This window comes from Liolophura sinensis, chromosome 1 (genome assembly GCF_032854445.1).
Source record: "Liolophura sinensis isolate JHLJ2023 chromosome 1, CUHK_Ljap_v2, whole genome shotgun sequence".
NCBI lineage: Eukaryota > Metazoa > Mollusca > Polyplacophora > Chitonida > Chitonidae > Liolophura > Liolophura sinensis.
The window spans coordinates 59,861,808-59,879,598 of record NC_088295.1 but is presented as its reverse complement, the minus strand read 5'-3'; the positions used below and the strand labels follow the sequence as shown (position 1 = coordinate 59,879,598).

Sequence of the window (17,791 nt, the reverse complement as noted above, 5' to 3'; positions counted from 1 at the left end):
ACAAATCAGTGAAAGCACAGCACACATGGTTTACATTATTCAACAGATATACAGCAATGGTTAAGACGTAGAAACCAGGGACTGGAAATGTTACCTAATGGTAATCAGTATCGTGAGACCAGTAACAATAGGGATTCACTTTCTACAAGTACCCAGTCTATGTTTAAAGGGTGATAACTGTAGAAATAATTGATACGACGTAACCAAAACAACACATGGACATCCCCACATGGCCTCTGTCCTGCCTGCAAATTTTCATGAAAATCCAGTCCTAACTGGAGGAGATATGGTTTTTGTATAAGGACTCACTGTGTACAAGTCTCCATTCTGTTTAAAGGGCAATAACTCTGGAAACAACTGATGCGGCTCGACCCAAACAGCAAATTCACATGCTCACATGGTCTATTGAGCCTATGTTTCATAAAAATCTGATCAAAACTGTACAACTTCAACAAAATAATGATTATGGACAGACAAAAAACTGGATGTCTATATACCTCAATATATCAGTGGGATAAAAACTGACTGCTTAAAAATAAAGTATGCATCATCTAAAATGCTACATTTACAAAAATCTTTTTTTGCTGTGAATGAATGCAGCCAAAGATTGAGGTTGGATGGTTGACCATATTGAACAATTTAAAGCACAGTGACCTCCCAGATGTTTGTTTTTTAGCCGCTAATATCCTCCCACTGTTATATATTTACAGTGTGTAGTGCTACATCTGTTTCTGTATTCAATACAAAAACTCAAGGGGGGGCCCTCCGTGGCTCAGTTGGTTAACGCGCTAGCGCACTGTAATGAACCAGGAGTCTCTGACCAGTGCAGTCGCTGTGAGTTCAAATTCCAGCTCATGCTGGCTTCCTCTCTGGGCGTACGTGGAAAGGTCCTCAGCAACCTGCGGACGGTCGTGGATTTCCCACCATAATGCTGGCCGCCCGCGTATAAGTGAAATATTCTTGAGTACGGCATAATACACCAATCAAATAAACAAATAAATCAAAAATACAAGAGAGTGGTACAAGAATCTCTGACGTCACTGCTTCAGTCTTTCAGTATGACCCAAACAGTCTAAAATAGAACCTCACTATTTTTGTACTCTATTCACTTTGAAAAAAATCCATGAAACTGTAGACAAAAACTGTGTATCGTGGCTTACTTTCACAAAGCTTCGTAAATCAGACTGCTCCCAAAGTTTCTGTAAATGATGTCTGCAGGCAGAGGATGTTATATAAAAATGATTTCAGAAACTTTGTGCAAGTGGGCCCAGAACCAAAAACCCCCTACCGAATCATTTCAATTCATCTCAGCGTAGCACCACTTCATGTCATTACGAGAAATCCACTTTGTCAACCACGTTCCGAATACTGCTAATGAAAGTAAATATAGCATAAACACAATAACTTCTGTTTCAAGTATTTATTCAATTTTACTCAATATATTGCATTAGATCTTTAATAAGATATTTACAAGAATGTAAAAAATAAATAAGAAAATATCTACAACATGTAAGTGTGATGGGGAGGCTTTACATAACAACCCTGAATAAGGCTAACACCTAAATGCCAACAGTGAGTGAAATGCACAATGAGTCAACAACACATTGAGGCTACATGTACATTATAGTGAGTCAACAGCACAATAAAGTAGGACTCTGGATCAAATTCCGAGTGTCTTCCATAAATGTGATCTGTGGATTTATCTAATAAGCCAGAAGGATTTCATCTCGATCAGTCCAGTATCTCCATATATCACTTCAAATTTTATTTCTGACCTTGCGATGTTTGCAGGCGACATCATTTACGAGCAAGTTATACAAAATGATTTCAGAAAACACCATTCATGCCACACAAAACACCATTCATGCCACACAAAACACCATTCATGCCACACAAAACACCATTCATGCCATAATTATGTCCTCATAATTATGCCCTCATAGAATTTGTAACAATGGATTTCAAGTTTGAAAAGTCTTGTATCCATATTTTCCCTGAAGACGGGATTTTCGGACAGACAGACAGATGCCTGTCTAAAGCAGAATTCTGTTGAAGCTAACACATAACTTTGCAATTCAAAATTAAAAAAAAAATTCATATCACCTGGTTGTGATACCAAGATTTGTTTTCCAAATACTGACATAATTCCAGTAATTCCTGAAAAGACTATCATCTGGAGTCACATCCCATACCTGTTCTAAACTTGAGAATGGAATGAAGTCAACAGAGGTATAGCTGGAATAAAGGGGTTAACAAAAGAAAATGAAAATGTATAAATTTCTTTTAAAAACACTATAAACCATCAGTTAACTTTAAAAAGTGGGTAAAATTTATAAGATATGAGCCATGATTTGTAAGAAATTTCCATTTTGCCTTCTCAAGGCAGCACAATTTTTGACTTAAAATACCAACAACAACAGACCCAGTGGTATAGGTACATGACTTATCCATCATTTATCCCAGTGCACATCATCCCTACGAAGAGATGTCTGTAATTTTTTCATGTCTTTGAGCACAGTCAGCGGACTTTTGCCTGAGGGTGACGTCTTAACTTTTATCCTCCCGCTGCCAGGACCAGATGCCCGTATCGTAGTGGTGACCTTGACCTCTCCATTGCGCTGCGTCTGAAGTCGGGCCATTGCAGATTTTGGCCGACCTTGCTTTTTCTTTCTTTTCTTGCAGTCAAGCTGTAAATGAGAATATGTTAATTAACATGAGATGCCTTTATTCTCGGCTTGATTTTAGCTCTCAATGTATATATTGTTACAAACTATAAATCAAAGCACATAACTCAGCAAAAACCGTGTAAACGGCATAGTGTTTCTTTTATAACAAAACCGTTAGAAGTATCAGTTGGTTGGCGATAATCAAGGGAGACAACTTTAATGGCAGTGAGGACAAAAACAGACCAACAGAAAACAAGAACACAGCATTAAAAGAAAGCTGTTAACTCGCCTGACCGAGTAGTTCGTAACGCTGCATAATGTTCAAGTCAGGTGAAATGTTCAAATACCGGCCTCTAAAGCTAAATAATGTAGAAGGATACTGTAATACACAAACATTATTCTCCAACTGGACAGTGCTAAGATCATGCCATTAAATCAACAAGGAAGGCCAAAATTATTATGTATCAGAGAGGCCATAAGAGTTGCCATCAAAAGTACCTTTTTAAGGCATTTACATGCATAATAAAGTGCATTTTTGCATACTAAACTTTAGGTGAAACAAAGTAATCAACGAGTCATATTTATAAATCAGTCGTCAACACTGAGGGGAACCCTAAATCCAGAGGTTATGAAACTCACGTTTGTTTGGTGCCTCCGTACTCGTGAGATCTGCTGACTCTTGGCCTCCATTCTGCTCACCAGGCTGTCTAGTTCTGCCTCTAGCTCTTGTCTCACTGTCTCATTGTCTGTCTCATTGAGCTGCTTCATCAACTCATGGTGTTCACTGTCACAAAAACAAGCACAAGTGAGTCAACCAAAGGCCAACAGTATTTCGTATATGTCAATGTTTTATGTACTAAAGATTATTTCCACCCATAAACCTGGTCACCATCATGCCAGTGAAATCTTTTCATCATGTACCTGACATCATGTACCTGACAAAGATGTGTGGTTTACAGCAGGCACTCTGGTTTCCTTTACCCATAAAGCTGGCCACCATTCTGCCACTGAAATCTTTTCAAACATCATGTACCTGACAAAGATGTGTGCCTTACAGCAGGCACTCTGGTTTCCTTCACCTATAAACCTGGCCACCATCATGCCAGTGAAATCTTTTCAAACATCATGTACTTGGTACAGATGTGTGTGTTACACCAGGCACTCCGGTTTCCTTCACCCATACACCAGGCCACCACTATGCATGAAAAGAAGTCTTCAGCTCAGCAGAAAACACCAATCAATCAATCAATCTTCTGAAATATCGATACAGATTCAAACACAAACAGCCATATTCAGTCATAGACATAATCAGGTCAAACATAATTACTTTCCTTAGAATATTCTGTCTTTGATTTATTTATTTACTTATTTCAATGGAATTTAATGCCATGCTCAAGAATGTTTAACTTACATGAACAACAGCAGCCAGCATTATGGTGGGAAGAAACTAGTCAGAGTCCGAGGGAGAAACCGGTAAGAGCCCGGGGGAAATACGCAACCATCCGCAGGTTAAATTGCCATAGCTATTATGAATTTGTGCTGTGCTTAAAAAGCCAGAAAGAGACTATACCCAAAAAAACATTTCATTACATCTGTCCTCATCCATATTTCGCCAAAAATCAATCTCTGATATAGCCTCTTTAATTCTGTCTAGCTCTGCAACACAACACCTGGACAAAACATGCATGCTACTCACAAGCTCATCTCCCCAAACTCATCCTGCAATTGTAACAGTAACTCGGCAAGGTCTGCATCGCTGTCGGGTGTGCTGCAGCGTGAGGAGGATGACGAAGCTGAGGAGCCTTGCAGGGAAGAGCAGAGCGCTACATTGTGACTCTTCATCAGCGCAATCACCTTCTGAACGTTAGCACCTACTCGGTGACTTGGAGTCGTTGACTGAAACCAGATAATACACGTTACCATGAGGTAAGAGCGAGTTAAAGCCTGCGATCAGGTTTGATTGGTCAAGATTTAAAACGGGTGTGTGTGTGTGCAATCACCCAAAAAGGCAAAGTTCATGAGGTACAAGTAAAATCTGAAACAATATTATATATCTATGAAGTAGTCTGTATTCCATTCATTCCCCCCATTGTTCTCCTTGTTTAGGTTCTATTCAAGCTTATTTAACCAAGGCTTACAAAACTGACTGAGCAGGTAAAGCCTGCAGAAAGCCTTGAATCTTACAATAAAGTGAACATAATGCTACCATAATGCCAGCAAAGCCAACCACGGGAGGATTTAAACCATTTCAACTAACTGAATTATTGTCGAGTTCTGTTCATCAGTCAAACACACCTCGCCCACATAACAGTGTTGTTGTTGGGGGATAATTCTGCCTAATGTTTAACAAGCGTGGGGGACAATTCTGCCTCATGTTTAACAAGTGTGGGGGACAATTCTGCCTAATGTTTAACAAGTATTGGGGACAATTCTGCCTAATGTTTAACAAGTGTGGGGGACAATTCTGCCTAATGTTTAACAAGTGTGGGGGACAATTCTGCCTAATGTTTAACAAGCGTGGGGGACAATTCTGCCTAATGTTTAACAAGTGTGGGGGACAATTCTGCCTAATGTTTAACAAGTGTGGGGGACAATTCTGCCTAGTGTTAAACAAGTGTGGGGGACAATTCTGCCTCATGTTTAACAAGAGTGGGGGACAATTCTGCCTAGTGTTTAACAACTGTGGGGGACAATTCTGCCTAATGTTTAACAAGAGTAGGGGACAATTCTGCCTAATGCTTAACAAGTCTGGGGGACAATTCTGCCTAATGTGTAACAAGTGAAGTGCACTGTATGAAGTTTGTTAGCCACTGAGCCTGTGAAACATACATATATAGAAACAGGCATAACATAGTTTTGCTCATTTTTGGAACACTTCCTCTATTCTTTTTAGCCAGTATACATGTACATGTAACTGTAGCAGGAATATTTAGTTTCTTTTTTTTCTCACACGGTGAGTCCATCTAATAAACAACATACTCATATCTTTAATTTTCTAAAAAGCTGGGAAAGAAATGTAATATTCTGCTTTCAGCGCAACTAATATCTATCCCAAAAATTAGAATTATTAGGGTAGTGTTAAGCCAAATCAGCATAATATAATGGTTTCCATTTACTAATTACAAGATAACAAATCTTCTGAGTGCAAATAATTAAAAAAATCTTAAGGTTTTTTTTTTACAGAAACTTTTCAAAGTACATGTATGTCTAGGTATGTCAAGCAAACAACTATTCAAACATTTGTGAAATATTTGGGGGACACATTTGTGATCTTGCAAACTTTGAAGCGTGTGTTGTAAAGAAGCATGGATTAATGAGGGAGAGGGGTAAATAAACATTAACATCATACCTGACCAGCCACAAATGGAATTTCCGCCAAATTCAAACGGAAATGTTTACTAGGTTCAGACGCTGTCCTCGTTCGTCTAACTGGTTTTGTAGTCTTCTCTTTTTTCTTCTTTCTCACCACTTTCTTTGTTTTGGCTGGAGGAGAGTGTACATATGGGTCTCTGCCATTGGACAGCTGTAAAAAAAAAAGTGAACTCCTGTAGTAATATTTATAAGCATGTTTGAACAAATAAAACTGAACTGTGAACTTCATTTTTAGCCCTTTCACCTCTATATTTCAGGGGGCCTCTGTGGCAGAAGGGGATGGCATGCCAGCGCGGCGCAATGCCCCAGGAGCCCCTCACCAATGGAGTTGCTGTTAGTTCAAGGTCAGCTCATGCTGGCTTCCTCTTCGGCCACACCTGTATGCTTGTGAATTTCTCCGGGGCTCTGCCCCCGTGTCCTCCCTTCATAATGCTGGCTGCCGCCATATAAGTGAAATATTCTTGAATACGGCATAAAAACCCCAATCAAATAAATAAACACATTTCAGAGGTTGCCTCCTCCTGGACTTCATACATGGTAACAATGTTCACAACTGAGTTGTCTGCAAAGAAATCCTAAACTATTTGTAAGTCTATAATGACATCTAACCCCTAGTTATTACAACATGCAACATTGTTACCTTCAAGGTGATATATTGGCAAATCAAGAGGATATCTGGCATCTCTGCATATGACATCTTCCTTGATATCTGTAAATGTCCTACTATTTGATTACTCCCTGAGAATCGCTAACAAGGTTAAACAGTGCATAGAATCAACCTGCTGTTGTTTCACTTGTGTATAAATGCTGTTAATTTCACCACATACCGTCTGTTCTTCAAGGTATTGTCTCTGCAATCTCTCTCTCTTTAACTGTTCTTCCAGCGCCCTTATTTTACTCTAAAACATTTTTCACAGAAACATGTTAACAATTGTATCTATGAACAAAGCATACACTGTACCAAAAACCAGCTTATTTGTTTGAACAAATGAAAGCATGTGAATGCAACGTTATAAGATTTTGAGGTATCCTTTTAATCAGACCGACAACGATGATAATGATTTTAATTGAAGACGCAACTACGGTGAAAGGTACTTTTAGTTCCAAATTTAAGTGTTGAAGAAAGATGAACGCAAGAAAAAAACCCTTCAAATAAAATAAGAGCCAAGCAAGGACTGTAAAGTCATGCCAGGAGCTGCTTTTATACCCCAATAACAAAATTTGCTAGTAAGTTAGTAAAATAAAGTGATTCTTGGTATATATTTTCTTTGTTCATGAGCCATCAGCAGGAATTTGCCAATCAATTATTTTTATGGATGGCCAAAATGTTACTGCCATTAAAGTGACAAGGGAAAGAAATTTACATAAAAAAAAAGTTTATCACTCTTTCTGTAGTAAACATAAAAGTATCTTGCACTATTAATTTGAATAATTAAACAAAGATGCTATATGTTCATTTACCTGTGCTAGGTTCTGAGTTGCTGCTAGCTTGACACGGTCTCTTTCCAACTGGGAAATTTGGTCCCTGTGTGATCTCTGATCTGCCTCAGATGCTTGCCTCTTGTCCTGCGCTTTGCACGCGGCGCTCTGAATTGCCTCATGGCGCCCGTGCTCTGCCTCTTGCACCATCGTCCTCATGTGGTCCAGCTGTTTCTCTAGCACCTTACATCTTGTCTCTGCTGATGTCAACTGAGATTCTAAAGCTGCAAAACAGAGAACATAACATTGTGTTAGCATCTTAAAATGTTTCTTGTTCAGCTGAGACTTAGACACATTTAGAACAGCTAACTTATTTTTCCAGCCAATGGGATTGCCAGTTGGTTGAACCATTTTGTTCGGAGAAAACATTCAACTGGATATGATGTAACAGAGGTAAGCTGTCATGGAGCAATAAAACAACCAGCACGATATAGCAGAATCTCCCCCCAAAATAATCGTACAGGTCACAAATGTTGGCACCAGAGATAAACGTTCGCTTGTGACCTGGTTTTATGTCTAAATGAGCTTCTGTTGTTTATCGTATTATTACTAACATTATATGAAGACTTTATCATTTTGTGACTTGGGTGCAGATGACACTGTATTAAGCTAGTTATCCTATTTTGAACTTAACCAGATTTTTACCATGTGTTTAACATGCATATTGTCACACTGTTCTATGTTAGAACCAATGACTGATTCTTCTCCTGAAACATATATACGATAATGTGTCTTCAGTAGCCATGGAGTGCCTTTTGCCACAACATGCACGATGTACTTTAACAAAAGCAACTATTCTTGTAAAATGTACACCAATACTGTGTGCTCCTGGCCTTATTTAACTAACAAATTCTCGTATACATGGATGCATAAAGAAAAATCAAATATTAAATGATTAAACTCTTTCCATGCTTTTCTGTTTGTTTATGTGCTCACAATTTTCCAATGATGCCATGTTAAGGAAATCAGACATGATATATGACCTACTCAAAATATATTCACAGATAAAAGTACAAGGCTTATACCTTGAGCCATGTGCAAATGCCAAGAAAAGGACCTCAAAGATTGCTCCGATTACCTCACCTGTTACTTTTCTGATCGAGTACTAGTATTACCTTGAGTTTGTTTGGACACCATTGACTGCCTGGCTCCCTCACTCTGGTAACTCTTCTGCAGCATATCTTTGTACCGCGTCGTTTCTGTTGTCAAAGCCCTCAGGTTGTCTTCGGCAGACGTCCTCTCCAACTCCAACTTGCGGATCTTGTCTTGTAAGTTTTTCAAAGCAGAGATGACTGCTGTGAAACAAAATAAAATAAAAAATAAAAAAATGATGCCAACTTGAATTCATTGATTCAGTCTAGTTTTTCTTCCTCCAGTAGTACAAGTATCTGTATAAACAGGGCGCAAAATGTTGGATAAAATTTGTTTGTAACAGGATCAATAAAACAGGTTCTGTTGCATGTGACAGGTAAGAAATCCAGTGTAAAACATTGCATATAGAGACAGAAAGATGATAGTCAAATTACTCATTTGGTGTTATATGCCGTCCTCAATAATATTTCGCTTTATATATGATGGCGTATGAGGGAATTAAAGTCCATTTTCACTGACTGAATTTTCTACAAAGGCATGTACAATAGCATTATTTTTTCAGCAACATGTGGTCAGGACTGGAAGATGCTCATCCGCGGAAATAACAACAGTAATGTATATTTAGTTATTGCCATTGTGCAAACATCACTGTCTTGTATGCACATCACCACTTTTCCCAGCTGACATCTTTCTGGCAGATTGTGACGTAAATTGTCAATACAGAGGAATTATTTCTTGGTCAAAGGGCAACAGGGAACTAAACTTTCTGTGTCAAATGAAATCTACTAGTCTGAACCTTTCAGATCATCTTGAGAAAAGTACAGAAAATCACCCAGTCAACTGTGACATCAATGAAAACACATGTGGACCATACCGAAGCTGTTGTTTCAGTGATTTGTAACGATAGTAGAGAAATTAAACAAAAGAATCACATAATCAGTACAAGGCACAGGGCCAATGGCATCATCTCATTTACCATTTCTGTTGCTTTCTGGTTGTGCAATGGGGCGTTTGGTGATGGGTGGTCTGTAGTCACTGTTAATGAAGGGCTTCTGAGATGGGTAGTCGTGATATGAAGAGACGCTGATGGTGTCTTCTGGTTTGTAACGCCGTGACGATCTGTCTGTCATATTAGTCTGCAAAATAATCAAATTTAAACAGCTACAATTAGTCGTTTGTCCCGTCAAAGATCTCGGTGACAGGACAGCATTTATTAATTGTGACAAATTCCATTAGTTGCACTTATATGGATAGGCAGGATTATGGTGGGTGGAAACCAGGCAAAACCTTAGGGAACCCACAACCACCTGCAGCTGGACTTGAACTCACAATGACCATATTGGTGGATAATGTAATTAAAACAAGGAAACATATGCTTCATTTTCATCAAAAATAAACCACTTGACAACTGCTGTCTTTGCATGGATGTGCAGCTTTAAAATTAAATTCAAACATAACTTGGTTTTGATTTCATTTAAGATCGAGCGTACGCTTGTTTTTCGACTCATGGTCCATACATGTATCATCTGTACACTTCACTCATTCAAATTTTCTTCATGGTAGTAAATGGACATCATTCGGTGCAAAAATAATGCCGCTGTTCCTGCCTTTCTAAATAATTTACATGAATGGGCTTGTTTGACAGAGGGCGAATCCGCACAAGGAATTTGAATTTCAGCTCGTACTGCTAACGCATGACAAAGCAGACATTTTGCAATACATTTAGTACATTCCTCAGAACTTACAGATGATGTGCGACCTTCCATCCCTCCCGTAGTTTAGTTATATAATGGAAACAACGGCACTGGATTTTGACACTTGTTCTTTCCCGATGTTGATTTCCCCACTGGGCCCAGGATACGCGACCGCGTGAAGTTTTGAGAAAAACAGTGCATCGATTGGCTAATGGAATGCGACTGCGCAAGACGGGCTTCCTGTGAAATATGTAACTTCCGATTGCAAGTGTTGCTTTAACATTATTTTATGAAAACAAAAGATTATTCTAAATCTGCTGATGGCCGATTCATCTGCGTTGTTTGCATGCACAAAATGTAACTCGAGACATCCTTTTGAGGAGCTTTCTCAAAGCGAACAGCTATGTAAAGTAAGTATTGTTGTTAAGAACCAAAGACAGCGTGAAACAACAACAACACTCCGGGATTATGTACTCGAGATGCTAACATTTTCAAGAAAACAAAGCCATTTGAGGATTTAAATTAGTGTTTGACATGTCATTCCGTGGTGCCTGGATTTATGCAAAGTGTATTTTGTCCTTCGCGTGTTTGCTTCAAAAACTAACTGCAACTGTAATGCACGCCAGGGGGTGATAACTTCAATTGAGAATCAGAAGTTGCCTGTTCACAAAATCTTGGCCTACGCTGATGCACACATGGTGAAATAAGCACGATGTGTGACTGGAGTTGTGGTATATCTTTGATTTGGCAGCTGGCAGAAAGCTTCTTCCTTGATGGGACTTTAAGCAAACCGGCATCAATAATCAGTTACGAAGTGATGGCATGGTCAGTCTAGCCGAAATTGTAGCCTTTAGTCATGTAGGAAGCAAATCTCACTACAGCACATTAAAAAGTGAATAGATAAGGATCAACTGCAGGCAGTGTGTAAAGAAATGTGCATATAAGACACAGGAGTCCAGCACGTGTAGATTGTGAAGGTCATGGAAATATTAGCTTTGTTTCTTGATGCCCTGCCAGTGTTTAGCCTCTGAGAATTTCCCTGGTTTCAGTGATATAATTGATTGACTGTCCCTGCTTCTAGAACAGACATAGCTAATTTTTTTTATATGTAACCTTATCAAAGTGAACTAACTTAGAGCATGTTTAGACAAATCAAGGGCAGAAATATGCATGCCTTGACAGTATAACATTCTACAATACTAATGTAGCTATTGGGAAAATGGAAAATCTGATCTACTGTATATGTGGCTATCATATTTTTGTATGTAACATTAGCTTTTGCTCTGTTTTGTCAGGATTGTCGCAACAATTACCCTGTGGTCAAATGTACCTACTGCCGAGCAGAATTTCAGCAAGGGTAATATTCTTTTATTTTTTTTTTGTAAGAGAAACACATCTTTGTGAATTTTGTTGTCTTCATTTAAAATTGTTAATTTTTAAGATACATGGATATTGTTTTACATGTCAAAATGGTTTACCTTACATGTAAATGTATCGAAATCCATTGATCTGATTTATGACTGCTGTCAGCTTGTGGTAGTCAAAGAAAGCAGGATATTAATGAGATAAATACTGAAATGAAGTTACCTCTCTGGCCGTAAGTGGGAAGGTCTGCCAGCAACCTGCGGATGGTCGTGGGTTTCCACCGGGCTCTGCCCGGTTTCCACCCACCATAATGCTGGCCGCCGTCATATAAGTGAAATATTCTTGAGTACGGCGTAAAACACCAATCAAAAAAAAAAGAAAAAAAGAAATGAAGTTACTTCAGGTCTGATGGATTTTTATTTTTGTACCTTCAGGAAGGGAAGCACCAGTACAATTTGTAAGAAGTGTGCTCAGAATGTGAAGTCTTATGGAAAGGTGAGATAACTGCAGTAGTCCTTTAAATTTCAGTCAGGAAGAAACTGTCCCTTACTTTTGTTTAGGAGGATAGTCTTCTTCATTACTATATGACATCTAATTTCCAGGTCCTGAAACCATTACTGGCTAAGCCATCTTCAAGTATGTCTCAGAAGAGAAGTAAGCCCTGACAAATAAACTAATAAACCATTTCTAATACCAGTTAAAAACACCAGTCAGATAAATAAAAAAATATGAATTTTTTTCTACAGCCCACAGCATGTGAATATTGCAATGTGATTGCGGCTTTCATCGGTAACAGATGCCAGCGTTGTACCAACTCAGAGAAGAAATGGGGCCCTCCAATGACATGTGAACAATGTAAACAAAAATGTGCCTTCGACAGGAGTGAAGATAGCAGGAAAAAGGTAACTTAGACACAAGGTTTTGCATTGTCATAAAATTGTCTTCTCCATGAAGAGGATTACTGTGACTGGATACCAAAGGTTATTTGTGGATTTGTTTTAAATGACACATCCGTATATTGTATTGCATCATGGCACTCCAATATCGAGTTCTGTGTAGATTTGTTGTTCTCATGCAGTTTAGGCTGAATTAAACACTTGTGTTTCTCTAGATGACTTAAGTTTTGTTGCACTGGGTATTTCTTAGGGACCATCCATGGCTAGGATGGTTAACGTGTCAGCGCAATGACCCTGGAGCCACTAACCAGTGTAGTCGCTGTGAGTTCGCCGGCTTTCTTGTATGAAGGTCAACCAGCAACCTGCGGATGGGCTCTGCCCAGTTTCCTCTCACCGTAATGCTGGCCGCTTTTGTATAAGTGAAACATTCTTGAATATGGTGTAACACAACAATAAAATATCCAAGTATTTCTTATGAAATTTCAGGTTGATGGGAAAACGTTATGTTGGCTATGTACCTTGGCTTACCGCAGAGTCTTGGCAAAGACTAGAAATCGTCAAGAGGAGTCACTTAAAAACTATGGGAGCCAACGACTAAGTGAAAGCTTAGGCAGTGTCTCAAAACCCATCATAGTGGATGGTGGGAGCAGTGCAGGGAGCAATCATGAGAATACTGAGAAAACTCGAAACAGTGAGAAAGTTTCAGGGAATAGTGAGACCAGGACTGGTGGTGAAAAGCGAGACGGGAGCACGGAGCCTTCTGGAGTAGACAAGAGTAGCAGTGGTGGTGGAGACAAGTCCAGTAAAGACAAACATAACACTAATGATAAACATCATCATCATCACCATCACCGACATCATCACCATCATCATCGTCACGGCAGCAGTGACAAACATGGACATCACGGCAGCAGGGACAAGAGCAAAGACCACAAGTCATCGTCTCACAAGTCTAAAACTCATCACAGTAACAACAAGTAAGTCCTTGGCTCTGATTAAGGCTTGTTCAAAAGAGACACTAACAGCTGAGTGGAATAAAGTGCAACTACAATCTGAGCACACTGTCACCAGAATTCATAAATAACCATTGTCATAAATAGAAGACACAATAAAGGCCAAACTTTTTGTTTGAAAAAGTCAGTGTGGGATAGTTCATAGTGTAGGGCCTACAGCAGGAAATGTCAATACAGCTACATATTCAGACACTTGAATGTTGAGTGCACTTTGTATATGTACCTCTTAAGCGGATATATTTCATTGATTTTTTCTGACAATGACGATACCTTGTAGGCTTCTTAGCCAGTAGTGTTAGAGCTTAGTGCGTCAGTATTATATCTAGATAGTTCTAATAGTTTGTTATACTGTATGTAGGGCTCTCACGAATATGATCTGAATTATCTCCCTTTCAGATCTCATCATGACCACAGCAGTGGTAAGAAGCCTAAGCTGGACTCCACACCCACCTCAGGCACAACAAGTACTACCACTAAGACCACAACCAATGGGGTGACTCCAACAAAAGGGTAAGATTCAGTTGTGACATTGATTTTATCTCTAATCAGTGCAGTTTCAGTTAATATTTTGACATGCCCATTCCAATGGGCAATCCTTCAGATATCCTTCTTTCTGTTCTTATAACTTACATGTAGGTCAAAATATAATATATATGGAGTTGCGCTTAACAGGCAATGCGCTTAAAGGGACATACTACCGAAAAATTTCACAATTTTTGCATTGGTTCAGCTAAATGAGTACGGCGTAGAACACCAATCAAATAAATAAATAAAAATATTTTCCGAAAACTTTCAAGAAAAAGAATTATAGGGAAATCTTTCACTGGTCTAAACTGTCCGCCCGATGAAATAACATGCAAATGAGGCAGCGCAAAGATTCCCACAATCCAACATTCGCTCATGGATCTCGCCTATAAGCAGTACGATAGATGGAAAAACGAATTGTAAGTTTAGTAGACCGAATACGATCTTCCTGTCTATCCATAATCCTGAATAAAGTACCGGTATTCATAATTCCTGACGATCTGTACAGCAGAACTGAAGTTACATAGAACATTACATGCATAATTACAACACAATACCATGTCTGACATTTCAAAGTTTGCTGAACATTCCCTGTCACCTAGACAACAAGGGGAAGTAACTGACCCAATAAAATCAGGCTTTCTAAATACAGCAACTTGAGTGAGTTGATGGTCGAAAGGAAGGCCCGGATAAAGCTGAACATCTGATTGTTCACGTATCAGTAGACATTTCGAAATCTCAACTTTATGGAGGTGACATTTAAAATAACATCACAATTTTTTTTGACGTCGGCAGTTTTCTTTTCAGGTCATTCAGGTAGTTTCACAATGTACATGATTGTTACTCATATGATGTACTCCTTGAGTCAACCCTGTGGGTGAAAATTTGCCTGTCACGCTTTAAAAAGTGTGTCAATTCCTTGTTGAAGACCAGTGTGTTTCTCTGGGAGCCCATCAAAAAAAACAGAAACAAAGCAACTCACTGTGTCAATAATTTCTATCAGACAAGAAACCTGTTTTCACGCTACTGAGAGCCAATTAAACATTGTGGCAGCCTCAATCCAGGCTAATTCATTGTCCATATACCAGACCTCGCCCTTCCAAATTTTAGGTGAAAAGTGTCTTTTTGAAAGTAAATGTAGCTACTATTGACCCATTGTTAGGCAGTAATGTGCCCCTTCTGGTCACAATATGTACCTTTCCTGTATCTCTAGGCCCTGCAATCATGAAGCAATCTTAGACAAAAATGTCAAAAGTTCAAATCCCATTAAAATTGCTATTTCTTATGTTACAATGTCAAAAAATATGGGTTGATAATGTAAATACTGGTAAACTTAATGTAAAACAAATTTCAGCTGAAATAACGGAAAGGAATATACCAGGTTTAATGATTGTAATTTTGACTTGAGCCTAAGATTGCTTCGCGATTTTCTGCCCAGTTGTAGATTTGGGTCTCCTTACGTAAGGTCTTATGGAGTAAAATTCTGTTTGATCATTGCAGGACTTCCTTGAGCACGAGCATGGCTTCCCTGACAGAGAAATCTATACCTGATCTGAACAGCACGGATCACATGATAGCTATCACCCAGCTGAGGGAAGAACTGGAGGCACTTAAGAAACAGATACAAGGCAAAGACCAGCAGATGAAGGAAAAGGAAATGAAGGTACAGAAATGCCATTTTGGCGGAGGGGGTTGTGACTGAGTGATTGGAATTGTTGTCTTTTTAATCACTAGGATACACAAGGCAGAGGTTCAATTCTGGCCTTGGACGGTGATTTCTGAGAGAGATGAAAACAAAAACAGAAGGAAAAGAAAACATTACAGGAACATAAAATTTATCATTTTCCTTATCATCAGTGCTGAAAACTTTCATTAATTCTCAGCGCTTAAAAGCAAACAAGCAGATGAAATACCTATCATAATTTTTTGTTTTGCAGATAACTGAGCTGAAAGCCAAGCAGTATGAATCTGAAAAGGAAGTCCGAGCCAAAATAACAACTCTACAAAAACGTCATTCAGAGGCTATTGAAACATTACAGGTATTGGAGCCCTTAAACATTTAGTTGGGTGTTTCTCTGTTTTATTCTGTTGACCTTTATTACAGATAGAGGTATTATATTTACGAAATAAATGTTTTAGGGTGCTCTGGTTACAGAGTGGGTATATATGGGGCACGCATAATTTTAAGTTCTGATTGTCATAACTTGTTTAATGTTTAATGTACATGTGGTGAGGTTGAATTTATTTCTTTTCACTTCAATCTTTCGATTTATTTAGAAAACGAAATGACTAAAGGTATTTTTTAGGAATCATGTTGAATGCTTTTTCAAATGAACCCATGGTGATCACAAAATTATTTCCTTTACCCCCAAAAAACACCCCAAACTGACATGATAAACATTCTAGATGTGATATGTGATATTCAGATGTTCATGCTATTTCTCTTTTCTTCTGTTTTTCAGATTAAGAACCGAGATTTGATGAAGCAAGTGGCGTCTTTATCTAAGGGAAATAAGAACAAATCTATAGCCACAGGCAGTCCATCTCTGTAGAATTGGGAAATTTCCTAATTCCCATGTTGGCCCTGAACACACCCGCCTTTGTCCTTATTTATTTTTGTAATGTGACCAATGATCTTGTTCTTACCCACCTAGTCCAGATCTGCTGTGGCCTGATTGTCCACTTGTGTTAAGTTTAACTAGTTTTAGCCAGGTAGGTATGATAGGGCAGTCTTGTAAAAATACAGAAAACCAAAATAGCCTAAACTTGTTGTTACGTTTTCAAAGAGGCTAGAGTCCACAATGCCACTTTTTGAGTTTAGGGAAAATGTAAACTTTGATTTTAATGTTTAATCTTTGCTCCCTTAAACACTCCCTTAAAAATTTCGAGTTCGAATCAGTCAGATCAAATCAAATCAAACAAAAATTCTTTTATATGTGGTGGGCTGCAAAAGGACCTAATTTACAAAATTGAATTGGCTTAGTGTAATCTGCAAGACAAATGCACTGTGATGATCTTTAGCTGAAAGTGGTGCTTTAATAAGTTTAGCTTTCGTGATCTGCTGTAGCATTTTTACACACATGTAGGTACATATACCGGTCTTGTTTGTCTCGTTGAAGTCAGAGAACTGGTAATTTGCAGCCTTCAGAAATACTGTAAAATGACATGTTTTTCTTAGCCCATTCTCAAAAATGAAACACATGAAGTGCTCTTTGAGGAATGACATTTGTCCCGCAAGCCATGTTACTTATCCTAAGGTCATTATACTTACCGTAGTGGTGTGTGTAAATACCATTGTAATTTAAAACCTGGCCAAAGTATGTGTTACTGACAGAAAGAGGGTTTGTATAACCTGTATTTGGCAGCCATGTTTGTGTTACTAGTAGAAAGAGGTGATTATGACCTTTATTTGGCAGCCATGTTTGTGTTACTAGTAGAAAGAGGTGATTATGACCTATATTTGGCAGCCATGTTTGTGTTACTAGTAGAAAGAAGTGATTATGACCTTTATTTGGTAGCCATGTTTGTGTTACTAGTAGAAAGAGGTGATTGTGACCTATATTTGGCAGCCATGTTTATGTTACTGGCAGAAAGAAGTGATTATGACCTACATTTGGCACCCGTGTTTCTGCTGTCAACAGAAAAAGGTGTTGACCTGTTTTTGGCAGCCACTTTTCTGTTACGGACAG

The 17,791-nt window shown here is 38.7% G+C and overlaps 2 protein-coding genes across 2 annotated transcripts; one reads left to right on the top strand and one right to left on the bottom strand.

Moving 5' to 3' along the window:
• Positions 1-1,405: 1,405 nt before the first annotated feature.
• On the bottom strand, positions 1,406-10,453 carry LOC135482077 (centrosomal protein of 57 kDa-like). The gene is made up of 9 exons (XM_064761910.1): positions 10,355-10,453; positions 9,586-9,745; positions 8,633-8,812; positions 7,500-7,741; positions 6,866-6,937; positions 6,016-6,189; positions 4,363-4,562; positions 3,306-3,450; positions 1,406-2,687 (listed from the first exon to the last, which is right to left on the bottom strand). The coding sequence occupies exons 1-9, from the start codon at positions 10,373-10,375 to the stop codon at positions 2,451-2,453; spliced, it is 1,431 nt and encodes a 476-aa protein (XP_064617980.1). The 5' UTR covers positions 10,376-10,453; the 3' UTR covers positions 1,406-2,450.
• Positions 10,454-10,561: 108 nt separating this feature from the next.
• On the top strand, positions 10,562-17,062 carry LOC135469465 (protein FAM76B-like). Its single transcript, XM_064748052.1, has 9 exons — positions 10,562-10,713; positions 11,599-11,660; positions 12,103-12,163; positions 12,415-12,570; positions 13,051-13,541; positions 13,974-14,087; positions 15,603-15,765; positions 16,040-16,141; positions 16,565-17,062. Exons 1-9 carry the CDS (start codon positions 10,624-10,626, stop codon positions 16,652-16,654), a joined length of 1,329 nt encoding a protein of 442 aa, XP_064604122.1. The 5' UTR covers positions 10,562-10,623; the 3' UTR covers positions 16,655-17,062.
• Positions 17,063-17,791: the final 729 nt, after the last annotated feature.